Here is a 12103-nt window from a genome sequence, read left to right on the forward strand (position 1 = left end):
TCTCAAGGCAGTCATGTTGGATGGTAGTGTCACTGGTCTCCAGTAGCAACGTGGCTGAACTTATGGCAGCTGTCTGAGGAAACTTCCCTCAGCTGATCTGAGAACAAGGCTTGATAATGGGTTGTACTGGAGTTAGTGATCCACATATCTGGGGTGGGGGGACTCAAGAGAGCTTCAACCAAGTATAGGGTCACTCTTTTTTTTTTTTTTTATTAACTTGAATATTTCTTATATACATTTCGAGTGTTATTCCCTTTCCCGGTTTCCGGCAAACATCCCCTCCCCCTCCCCTTCCTTATGGGTGTTCCCCCCACCTCCCCCATTGCCGCCTCCCCCAACAGTCTAGTTCACTGGGGGTTCAGTATTAGCAGGACCCAGGGCTTCCCTTCCACTGGTGCTCTTACTAGGATATTCATTGCTACCTATGAGGTCAGAGTCCAGGGTCAGTCCATGTATAGTCTTTAGGTAGTGGCTTAGTCCCTGGAAGCTCTGGTTGCTTGGCATTGTTGTTCATATGGGGTCTCGAGCCCTTCAAGCTCTTCCAGTTCTTTTCTCTGATTCCTTCAACGGGGTCCTATTCTCAGTTCAGTGGTTTGCTGCTGACATTCGCCTCTGTATTTGCTGTATTCTGGCTGTGTCTCTCAGGAGCGATCTACACTTCTGCACTTCTTTGCTTCATCGATCTTGTCTAATTGGGTGGCTGTATATATATGGGCCACATGTGGGGCAGGCTCTGAATGGGTGTTCCTTCAGTCTCTGTTTTAATCTTTGCCTCTCTATTCCCTGCCAAGGGTATTCTTGTTCCCCTTTTAAAGAAGGAGTGAAGCATTCACATTTTGATCATCTGTCTTGAGTTTCATTTGTTCTAGGCATCTAGGGTAGTTCAGGCATTTGGGCTAATAGCCACTTATCAATGAGTGCATACCATGTATGTCTTTCTGTGATTGGGTTAGCTCACTCAGGATGATATTTTCCAGTTCCAACCATTTGCCTACAAATTTCATAAACTCGTTGTTTTTGATAGCTGAGTAATATTCCATTGTGTAGATGTACCACATTTTCTGTATCCATTCCTCTGTTGAAGGGCATCTGGGTTCTTTCCAGCTTCTGGCTATTATAAATAAGGCTGCTATGAACATAGTGGAGCACGTGTCTTTTTTATATGTTGGGGCATCTTTTGGGTATATGCCCAAGAGAGGTATAGCTGGATGTATAGGGTCACTCTTAACAGATCTTGCCCCAGAATCAATTTATCTGCTTCCTTTGTCAAGAGGGCTGTGGCTGCTATAGCACTTCAGCCTGCTGCCATAGGATCCAATTTCTTGAGAGGTAGACAACAGGTTGCTGCCATGGTCCAAGTCTTTGTGTTAGGACCCCCCCTGGGAAATGACTTTCATCTCATCCATAAACAAATGGAATGGCTTGGTAATGTTAGATAAGGCTAATGCCAGAGCTGAGGCCAGGGCCTGCTTCAACTCATGCAAAGTATGTTTCTCTGTTGGGGACCAAAGTCTTGTTCAGTACCCTGGGTAGCCAGGTATAGGAACTTGGCCAGCTTAGCAAATCTGGTCATCCAAAGTCAATAATATCTGCAGCCCCGCCACATTCCCAGAGCTGTCTTTTTGTCTTAGGGGTTGGGAATCTGGGTAATCTTCCTCATAAGAGACGAAATGTAATCTCTTACCTTCCCACACTTCATAGCTCAGGAATGTTGCCTTACAGGTGAAGAATTGTGCTTCTTTGCAGAGATTCAGTATCCCTGATATTGTAGTATCTCTAATTGTTGGTCTGTGACATGGAGATAATCTTCCTCTGCTTCAGTTGTCAGCAGAAGACCATCCACATATTTATTACACTCTTAGCAGTGAATGCCTGCAAATATCTGTGGAGTGCCTCATCAAAAAAGGTTGGAGTTTTTGAAACCCTGATGCAGCCCAGTACAGGTTAATTGGGCACTGGTCCCTTTGTCTATGTGCACCCATTCAAAACTGAGTATCAACTAACTTAATCTGGCCAGAAGAATGCTGAAGAAAGCATCTTTTAGATCTAGTATAGTATAAACCTGCTTCTCCAGAGCGGCTAAACTCAGGAGTGTATGGATTTGGAACCACTGGGTGAATGTCCTATACAGTTCTGTTCACAACCCAGAGATCCTGTACTGGCCAATAATTGCCTGTTCCCAGCTGTTTTTACAGGCAATAATTTTTTTTTTTAAGATTTATTTATTTTGTGTCGATGAGCACACTGTTGCTGTCTTCAGACACACCAGAAGAGGGCATGAGATCCCATTACAGATGGTTATGAACCACCATGTGGTTGCTGGGAATTGAACTCAAGATCTCTGGAAGAGTAGTCAGAGCTCTTAACCACTGAGCCATCTCTCCAGCCCGGCAGTAATGTTATATTACAAAGGGAGTGGCAAGGGACTAACATGTTGGCTTCAAGTAGCTTATCAATTTAAACTTTAGTTCCCTGTTTTGCCTCCAATGTCATAGGGTATCCCTTTACCTTAATGGGAGTAATGTTGCTTTTTAGTTCAACTATGACTGGGGGTTGGGGGCTGCAAGTTCCAGTGTGTTTGTCTCTGCCCAAACAGAAGGAAATTTCTGTTGTAGGTCTTCTAGACGACTGATTTCTTCTCCAAAGGAGGGGTGTTTAATAATAATATATGGGGCTTTTTAAGTCAAACCTATTTCTGTCCTTAGTTTGTGAAGTAGGTAATGACTTCCCAGCAGATGATACGGGCATTTTAGGCATGAGTAGGAAAACATGGGTCACAGTCCCCTTCTCCAAGTACATAGTTCTAGTGGTCCAGGAGCAGATCTGTGACTCAGTAGGTCCTTGGATCACAGACTGTTTCTTACTCAGTGTGCCATCTGTCTGATTTAGAACTAAGTAAGTGACCCCATATTCACAGGGAAAATGACAGAAACCTCCCACCTTTAGAGTAATACTGGGCTAGGGTGGTGGCTGAACTCAGACCCCATCAGTCTGTATCTACCTGGAGCACTGATGCAATCTCTTGTGTTTTGGTTTGGGTATTCACTTTTCCCATGGCTTGTCCCTTCAGAGTAGGCAAATTGATCTTTTCTTGGGCATTTGTCTCTCTAGTGACCACTCATTACAGCGGGCACATTAAACTCTTCTCAAGGGGGGGTCCTTTACTTGACATCTGTATTTCTTGGTTTCTTTCCTTCTTTTATAAATCCTGTATGTGGAGGTCTTTCTTCCTGGAAGACTACCACCATAATCTTAGCTAATTTCCTGGTCTGCTTATCCTCTTGTTGTTCAGTTGGGAGGCAATTTTAACTTCAAATCCTTCTATTCTCTGAATCTTTGAACATCTGATGTTGACTGAAAAAACAACAAAGAAAACCTATGTTAACAGCCTTCTGATTTTCTGGATCCTCTGGTCGATTGGAGTGTGAATCTGATAAGCTTCCTGACGGCAGTCCAGACAAGCAGATGGGACTGACTCATTTAGGCCCTGGATTTCCTGACTTATCTTATTTAAACAAATTTGTAGGGTGCTCATCGGCAGCCCGGATACTACCCAAGAGTCTGCAGAAAGAGGTTAAGAGACTCCCTATTTTGTTCTGGATTCCAATCTGATTGCCTAAAAGGAAAATAAACTTTCTCAACCAATGCAGGGTCACTGACTGGTCTCATGTGTTCACCCAAGACAAGCTTCTGCGCTTCCTGTAGGACCCTTTCCTTCTTTGGTGGTGAAGAGGGCATGAAGTAGCCACTGACAGTCCACCTAAATTGGCCAGCATGTATAGAACACCATTTCTAGCAGAGGGATTAAACTGTGGGGCTTCTCTGAGACCTCTCTACAGTTTCTAGTCATACAGATCAGTAGTGGAGAACAGAACATAAATGATCACAGATTGAGGGAGTTTTCTGCCTTTCCTATCCTGGAAGGGCCTCCCTCAAGGTGAGAGTGGCAAGAGATGGGGCCTCTGGGGAGGATCATGAAAGGGAGGCAAGGCTATCTTGCAGCTGGCAGCCCAAGGGAGGCCTGCTGTGCTTTTAAAAGAAGAGCAGGTGGGAAGGAGGCCTCCAAAAGGGAGTCAGGAGAGGACTGGGTGTCAGAGTGAGAAACAGGAGAATGAACAGATGTCTGGGGTTGATTTGCCTCAGGTGTGAGCTGGACTCGGGAGTGGCTCTGGTGACATGTATCTTTGCCTGGCTGGTGTTACAGGTGTATAGGATGGCAGCACAACTTCCTTGACAGGGCTGCTAGAACCAGAGGCCTAGGCTTGTCCTGCCCCTTAGTTTCACTTATGTCTTCTGAAACAAAAATGGTGGTATTGGGAAAAGCTCCAGTCAGTTTTTATTTTTTTTTAATCTGGGATTGGGACTCCTCCACCAGGGACCTCCAGGCCAGAATGTGGGATGCTGGTCCAGGTGCCCTAGTTTATTGAAGACTACATGTTGCCCTCTGTGTATAAGAGAAAGGTTGAAGGCGCCTTCAGCTGGCCAGTCCACCTGAAATGAAGACCAATCAAGGGTGCAAAAAGGTAGCTAATTTTCCTGTATAGATCTGTTCTCTGGACTCCTGAGCTTTTCTCTGGAGACCCTTAAAAGGAGATTTTTAGCAGGTTCATGGGGTTTTCTGGGCAGAAGAATTTTGATCCATGGTCTTAATTTTCTCAAGAACAATAAACAGCACAAGCAATCTACACAATACAAAAAAGGAAAGTTCTACAATCTGGTAGACTCCGAGAATCTGGACCTAACAGAGAGGACAGCATCCTAGCAGCCCCATTGACTCACAAGTTGACACTGCATTTAGCTTTTCCACAAGTCCCTAGGATTACTAGCTACAGAGAAACCTTACCCGAGGTGCTCAATGCCTCTTTCTTTTGCACAGTCTTTTTGCAAATTGGGAGCCCACCCAGGAATCCTCAATTCCCAGGCCTTTCTGACTACTTTCTCAGCTCCCAGGTCACTAGGTATAGTCAGTATCCCAAGCCTCACCTTGTGCAGTTTAGTCATCTAGAATCTGCCAGAGGCCTCCCAAGCCTGGGGGAGAAACAACTATTACAGAACAACCTCGAATGTACATTACAGACTTTTAAGTGACAAATAACACAGAAAACTCACATCCTAGTTGGCAGTTGCAGGAAGAAGCAAGCAAGTAGTTAAACAGAAGCCAAGGACACGAAGTTAGCTGGGGTATTTCAACCCCTTGCTTTTAGAACATATTTAGGTGCTTTCCCATGGAAGTGTGTGTGTGTGTGTGTGTGTGTGTGTGTGTGTGTGTGTGTGTGTGAGAGAGAGAGAGAGAGAGAGAGAGAGAGAGAGAGAGAGAGAGAGAGAGAGACAGAGAGACAGAGAGTGTTTTAGCTTAAAACAAAGATGGCTCCAGCTGAACTAAGATGAAGAGACCTTTGCCCTGTCACAAAAGGATAAACTCAAACTTCTCTAGTTAATCCAAAACCCAGCCTCCTCCCATGCTTTACTGTGGCTCTGGCTGCAATTAGAAGCAGGAAGAAAGCGGGTAAACTGGGACTGGAAAAGGAGAGGTTAGCCCAATACGGTTAAGTAGGCCTCGGTTTCTCGGGTTCACACTGGCTTGGAGCTTAGTGGTCGAATCAGCCTTTCCAGCCAAGAGGAAATTGGGCTCAGGGTCGACGCACTAAGAGCGCTAGCAAACTTCCATCATAAGCTGGAGCTCGGCTGAAGGTAACACTGGAGCCTGTTCCTTCAGCCCGGGGTGGGGTCACCTCCAGGAGGGACCCATGAGGTGTCCATTCAGCTTCTCCATCAGGATGCAGCCCTCTAAATTCCTGAGCAGGGTCCGGCGCCCAGAGGTCCAAGCGCTGGGCGGAAGAAGCTGAAGAATCAGCTTCCTGCCGCCTGTCTGTCACGCCTGACCCGCTTCCGATTGGTCAAACCCTTAAGCCTGGCCCTCCTCCTGCCCCGCCCTCCTGCGGATGGACAGGCCGAGGAGGCGGGGCTGCAGCGACTCCGCCCCTCGGCCACGGGCGGGCGGGCCCGCCCAGCTGTCAGTTACGGGGGCGGCCCGGCAGGCGGGCGCTCGCTGGCTACCTCCTCGCTGGCTCGTGCTCTCAGCCTCTCGCCGCCTGTGGGGAAGTCGGGGCCGCCAAAGCCGCGTCCACCGCCGCCTCTTCCCCGCCCTCCTCCCGGCTCGGCTGCCGGCCCTCGCGCCCTCCAGTCGTGAGTAACCCGCATTGGGTGCGGAGAGTCCCCGCGGCGGCGGCGGCGGCGGCGGCTGGACAAACCATGTTTCGGAGGATCTTGCAGAGGGTAAGAGTGAAACCGTCCTTCCGGCAGCACGTGAGCGCGAGCGTCCGAGCCCTGGTCGCGGGCAGCCCGGGCAGGCGGGCGGGGGTGCTCGGGGCTCCACTAGGCCCGGTGGCAGCGTGCGCCGAGGCCTGCTGGTCCTGCCGGAGCTGGGCTGCGGGTGGGGCGGGGCGCAGGCCGGAGCCCGGAGGCCCCAGGCCGGCTCCCGCGCGGGGCTGTCACCACGGGCTGGAGGGTGTGGTGCCCGCGCGTCCCTCCCCGCTCCCCGCCCGTGGGTGCTCGGCTGTGCTGGGCGGTGGGCGGCTGCCGGGCCCTTCCCTGATCCAGCGTGCCTCCACTTACCCCACAACACACACCTGCCTCTCGACGCTCTGCTTCCTTACTCATCTGCACCGTACAAGAGGGTAATGGGAGACCCGGCCTAGTGCTGGGACGTGAAGAAGCTTAACTGCCAAAGTGGAGAAGGAAGATATTACTCACTGTTGGAAACTTTCTTTTAAGAATTACAAGTGCATTTTCCTTTCCAAGACCCAGAACCTCATTTTAGTTATCCAGGAATAAATGGATCAAACGGCAAATGCACTCCAGTTTAGTTTCTACTGGGGCTTTCTCAATGTAAAATCTGGAAAATCTTGAGGGTAAAAAGGTAAGAGCGTTGGAAAGCTGTAGGTGTTTTGTTTAGGTACCAGTTCCTAGAATAACATAATTAAAATCTCTTCTAATAAGAGTTGCCTACTCAAGGTTTTGTTTTGGATGGCTTCCATTCGCTCACTTCTGAGACTGGTTAATGTAAAGAGATGTTACCTAGAGAGTAGGAGAATTAGTTCAAAGGACAGGAACTTAATGAATGTGTAGTATTTAGTTAAGGAATGTGCCAAGGAGGGTTGAGTCAGCTAATACACAGGAAGGGAAGATTCTGTTTAGACAGCTTCTGTGAAACGTTGAAGTCATCTGGTCATGCATCAGAGGGAAAATAGTTAACTCCTGCCTCTGACCCTCTGGAGTGACATTTGAGTTCTTTTTTCCTTTTGCAATCGTTTTGGTAGTTTTTTTGAAATTTTCATAAAGCAGTACTTTGGTAGCAAGCAAGGGCATACCCTTTTCTCTCCTCATCAGTTGCCTTGTCCAAGAGTAAAGGCTTCTGTGCATGATTGATTATTATATGTATATATATAATATATTTGTCATAGTTACACAAAAGAAAAGGAGTTTGTAGTTTTAAAGTTTGTCAACAGTGTTTTCTGATTTGGGAGTTGCTTCTGGTGGCTACAGTCTGACTTTCAAAAAATGTGGGTTGCTTTCCAGTTTTGAAAACCTGGGATTATGTGAAGGTCATTCTTAGTATTGTTTGTTTATCTATTCTAGAAGTCTTTGTCAAGACCAACACATGGTGATTACTGTGGTTACTGCTGAGGTGTATTACTGAATCCTCATATTTAAATAAACCAGATTGACAAATGGGCTTTTCAGCCTTGGAACTAGAGATTCTTGTGAGCAAGTCATTCTGTCCTAGTGGTGGCCTAGGGTGTATTTGTCAGTAGTTAAGGTCATCCATGCTTCTATTGAGTAAATGGTAGCAACATTACTTCCAATATTATATCTGCTTTGAGGCAACCGAAATTATCTCCAGACTTTACCAAATGTTCTCTAGGGGCTAAATTGCCTCTGGTTGAGAGCCACCATTATGTATATGTGTATGTGTATATGATGTATATGGATATATCCATCAATAGAAAATCTTGAAATGTCTCTTATAGTTAATGTTCTCTTCTACAGTGTGTGTGTTGAGCTTCAGTAGGATTCAGGCATAATGTTAGGAGCTATGAAATGGTTTTTAATAAGATGTGGCCCTCCCTTTAGAACTCAGAACCTGGTTGGGGAGGTGAACATCAAAAAGTAATTACAGTGCTGTGAACTGGAAGAATGAGGAATGCTCTGGGAGCTACTTTGGAGGAGGGTGTTAGGCAGTTATGATAAGCTTTAGGAAGGAGGGCATATTTATAGCTTGAGAGCGAAGGACATTGTCAGGCCGAGGGAATAGCCTTTATAAAAGTATGGGACCATTAAAGGAGCAAAACATGCTTGGGGGGAGATGAACAGTTAAGTTTAAGAAGTGAGATGGTATTCAGGGATGGGTGGGACATGAGGCTACTCGAGTGAGGAGTGACTAAATTAAGAGAGGACCCTGTAGCTCTTTGAAGGTGTTCAAGTCTGCCTTTGATGACGATAGGACTTGTGATCTACATTACTAATGTAGATCCTATACTGGGTGTTTTTTATTAACTCTACAGGTGGTTTTTGCTAACAGGTATAACATGAATCTTTAAATTTTGTAAATGTCAATTTTATTCACCTTGCCTGTCAACCTTATTTCTCAGCAATGGCATTAAGATACAAAACTGAAACTACACACACTGATTTAGAGCTTTGCTGAGCAGTCTCTATGCTTTCAACTACATCTCACTGCCCTTCACATCCTGTTTTTAGATGACCTTTTATTTTGACTATTATAATTTTCTTCTGATTGGTATACTTTAGATAACATTTTGAAAGACAAAGGACATTACATATATAATAAATTCTAACTTAGTCTTTGAACATTACTAGTCAGTCCTTAGGATACATCACAGAAATTTTCTTCTTCCTCTTCTTCCATTAGCTTACTAAAGGCGTTATTGAGGCTTAGAAAGGTCTGGAAAGATGGTAATGGTGATTAAGACACTCTGATATGGATGTGAGGAGTAAGTATTTTGATTCAGATACTAGCCTCGTTACATTTCTGTTGCTGTGATAAACACCACGAACAAGGCAGCTTGTAAAAGAAGGTGTTTCGTTTGTGTCTTACGGTTTCAGAAGTTAGAGCCATGACGGTGGAGCAGAGGCATGGCCGCAGGGACAGCTGAGCACTCACATCTTTATGTACACTTCGGAGGCCTAGGGGAGACACTGGAAGTGGCCTGAGACTTTTGGAACCTCAAAACCTGCCCTCCACGCCCCATACCTCCTCCAAAAAGGCCACACCTCCTAATCCTTCCCCAACAGTTCTGTCAATCAGGGACCAAGTATTCAAACCCATAACTGTGGGGCACACTCTTATTCAAGCCCTCATAGATCCTTTGAGAAATACTTGAATTTAAGGCTCTCAGTGGCCAGAAAGAGGATCAGCATTTACACATTAGGCAGTTTGCAAATTTTGTGCAACTTCTTTCTTAAAGAACACAGTGTGATTTAGTAATAGAACATTAGGTTTTCTTTTGCTGACAAATGTAAAATATTTCTAAGAAAGAATGTATTTAATTCAGAATGTAGAAATGGAAGGACTGTTTTGTTGGTCATTTGGTTTATCTCTGGTTTTACAAGTCAGAAAGTAGAAAGTGAATGGGATGCCATGATTTATCTACATCAATGAAGTTGGTAGATTCCAAAGCCTATTAGAGACTAGAGCCATATTAAAAAATACATATTTATTTCTGTTCAACTTGCGTGCATGTATGTGTACCATGTTCATACGTGGTGCCAGTGAACACAGCAGAGCCCCTGGAAGTAGAGGTACAGACAGTTATAAACTGCCATGCAGGTATAGCAGTTGAACCCTGGTCCTCTCAGGGTGAGCAAGAAATCTTAACTACTGAGCAGTCTCTCCAGTTCCTATGGCCAAATTTTACAAATTCCCAATCCGTTCCCTTTTCCAAGAATTTTGCTTCCTTCTTCTCCTTACTGATCATTTTGTGTGGTTAGCATGGTGTAAGACGTGGGAGAAATGTGAGGCCCAATTTTCTTTCAGGGACTGTCTTTGTGAAATGTTATTAAAGACTAATGTAGCATAGCAGAAAGGTCATCTTGGAAATACTGTCATTAGACGGGGTCATGAAGAAAGCTCATGATCAGGGAGAGAAAGTTTTATGGCAGGAGAGGCGTTATGATGCAAGCAATGATTTAGAGAGGGTGGTATTTCTCTCTCCTGCTGTTATTCTTCCTTAGAATAATACCTTTTAACACCAAAACACTAAGTAGCAGTACTTACAGCAGTTGCTATGTGCTGAAAACCCAAGACAGCAGTGAATAGGCACATAGTTGCCTAAAACCAAGTGTCTTAGAGATAGAAGTGTATTTAAAGCAAAAAGGTGCTAAGAGGGAAGCTTGTAAAGTAATGTGGAAGAAACCCAACCCCGAGGTTCGATTGTTTGGGTCAGTTCTGTCCAGTGCAAACATGAGTCATTTTTAAGCCAAGAGTGAAGTAGTCATAGTTTTAAGCAGTAAACAGAAGATGGTGAAAACAGTCTGTTAAGCTAGTAGATTTGAGACATTTCTGTATGTGAACCATCTAAAATTGGTAAGACTTTGATTTTTTGTTCTTAAGTTTTTGGGATGCGCTTAACTCTAATGGCACAGCTTAACTGAGCTAACTGCATTTCAGCCATCCAGCGGTCTCATGTAGTTAGGGGCGCTGTTTTGAAAAGAATGGGTAGTTGAATACTAGCATACTATATTTTTAACTTTTCATCTGGAACCAAGTTTGAACTTAGGAAAAGTCATGAGAGTAAAGTAATGTGAAGAGCACCTTTCTCTGCTCTACTCTGCGGTGGTTTGAATGAGAACGACTTCCATAGGCTAATACTTCTGAATGCTTGGTTCCTAGTTAGCGGACTCTTTAGAAGGTATAGCCTTGGGCGTGTGGCACTGGGGTGGGCTTCCAGGTTTAAAAAGCCAAAGCTGTCCCAGTTCCTCTGCCTGCAGCTTGCTGATCAGATGTAGTCTTAGCTATTGCTCCAGTGACACGCCTACTTGCCTGCCCCTGTGCCCTTACCATGATAGTCATGGACTCACCCTCTAAAACTGTAAATTGTCTTGATTGTGGTGTCTCTTCATAGCAATACAATAGTAACTAAGACGACCCGTATCTGACTATTGCTAATATTTAACTTGATTTGCTTTAACATTTGTTACCTCATTACTCCAACTTCACAAGCCCTCTTAGTCTATAGTGTCAACAACGTTTAGAAGTCCAAAGTTCAGTCTCTTCTGAGATCCATACAATCTCTTAACTGTAATCCCCTATAAAATCAAACTCAAAAAGCAGATCGTATACTTCTGACATCCCAGAATATACATTACCATTCCAAAATGTCATAGTAAGGAAATACTGGATCAAAGCAGGACAGAAAACTATCTGTGCAAATTCCAAACTCTGCATCTCCATATCAGATGTCAAAGCGCTCTTCAGATCTCCAACTCCTTTCATGTTTGATGGCTATAACAAACTTCTTTCTTTTGAGCTGGTCCCACTCCCTGTTAGCAGCCTTCCTCAGCAGGTATCACAAGGCTCTGACATCCCTAACATCTTGGGGTATCCAAGGCAACTGGTGGCAAAATGCCTAAGAAAATCAACATGAAGCAGAAAAGATATATTTTAGCTTACAGTTTCAGAGACATAGGTCTTGTCAGTTGGCTCCATCACCGTACATCATGGTAGAGATAGCTTATTGGAGCACAGCTGCTTGCTTCATAGTGGCCAGCATGCAACGAGAAAGAGAGACAGAGTCAGAGACAAAGGGCCAAGGATAAGACATACCTGTCAAAGTACAGCCTGAGCAACATAGTTCCTTCAGCTAGGCTCCGCCTCTTCATAGACCCTGCAGCTGCAGTTAATCCATTGATAAAGTTAGTGAGTGACTTGATCTAATCACTTCTAAATATCACTAGCGACTGGGGACAAAACTGTCACACATGAGTCTTTTTGTAAGACACTTCATATCCCCATCCATAAGCATGTCTGTAGGAGATGTCTATGAAATAATAAATAAGCTTTTTCCTCCTGGCCACTTAGTTC

At 44.9% G+C, this 12103-nt stretch overlaps 1 protein-coding gene across 1 annotated transcript in view; it reads left to right on the plus strand.

Annotated features, from left to right (window-relative positions):
• Positions 1–6144: 6144 nt before the first annotated feature.
• Positions 6145–12103, plus strand: part of Eea1 (early endosome antigen 1) — a 104865-nt gene continuing 98906 nt past the window's right edge. The window contains exon 1 of the mRNA XM_032911691.1: positions 6145–6276. Coding sequence (XP_032767582.1) covers positions 6253–6276 — 24 coding nt within the window. The 5' untranslated portion in view covers positions 6145–6252. The remainder of the gene's footprint in view (positions 6277–12103) is intronic.

The sequence above is a fragment of the Rattus rattus genome, chromosome 1, assembly GCF_011064425.1.
Source record: "Rattus rattus isolate New Zealand chromosome 1, Rrattus_CSIRO_v1, whole genome shotgun sequence".
Taxonomy (NCBI): domain Eukaryota; kingdom Metazoa; phylum Chordata; class Mammalia; order Rodentia; family Muridae; genus Rattus; species Rattus rattus.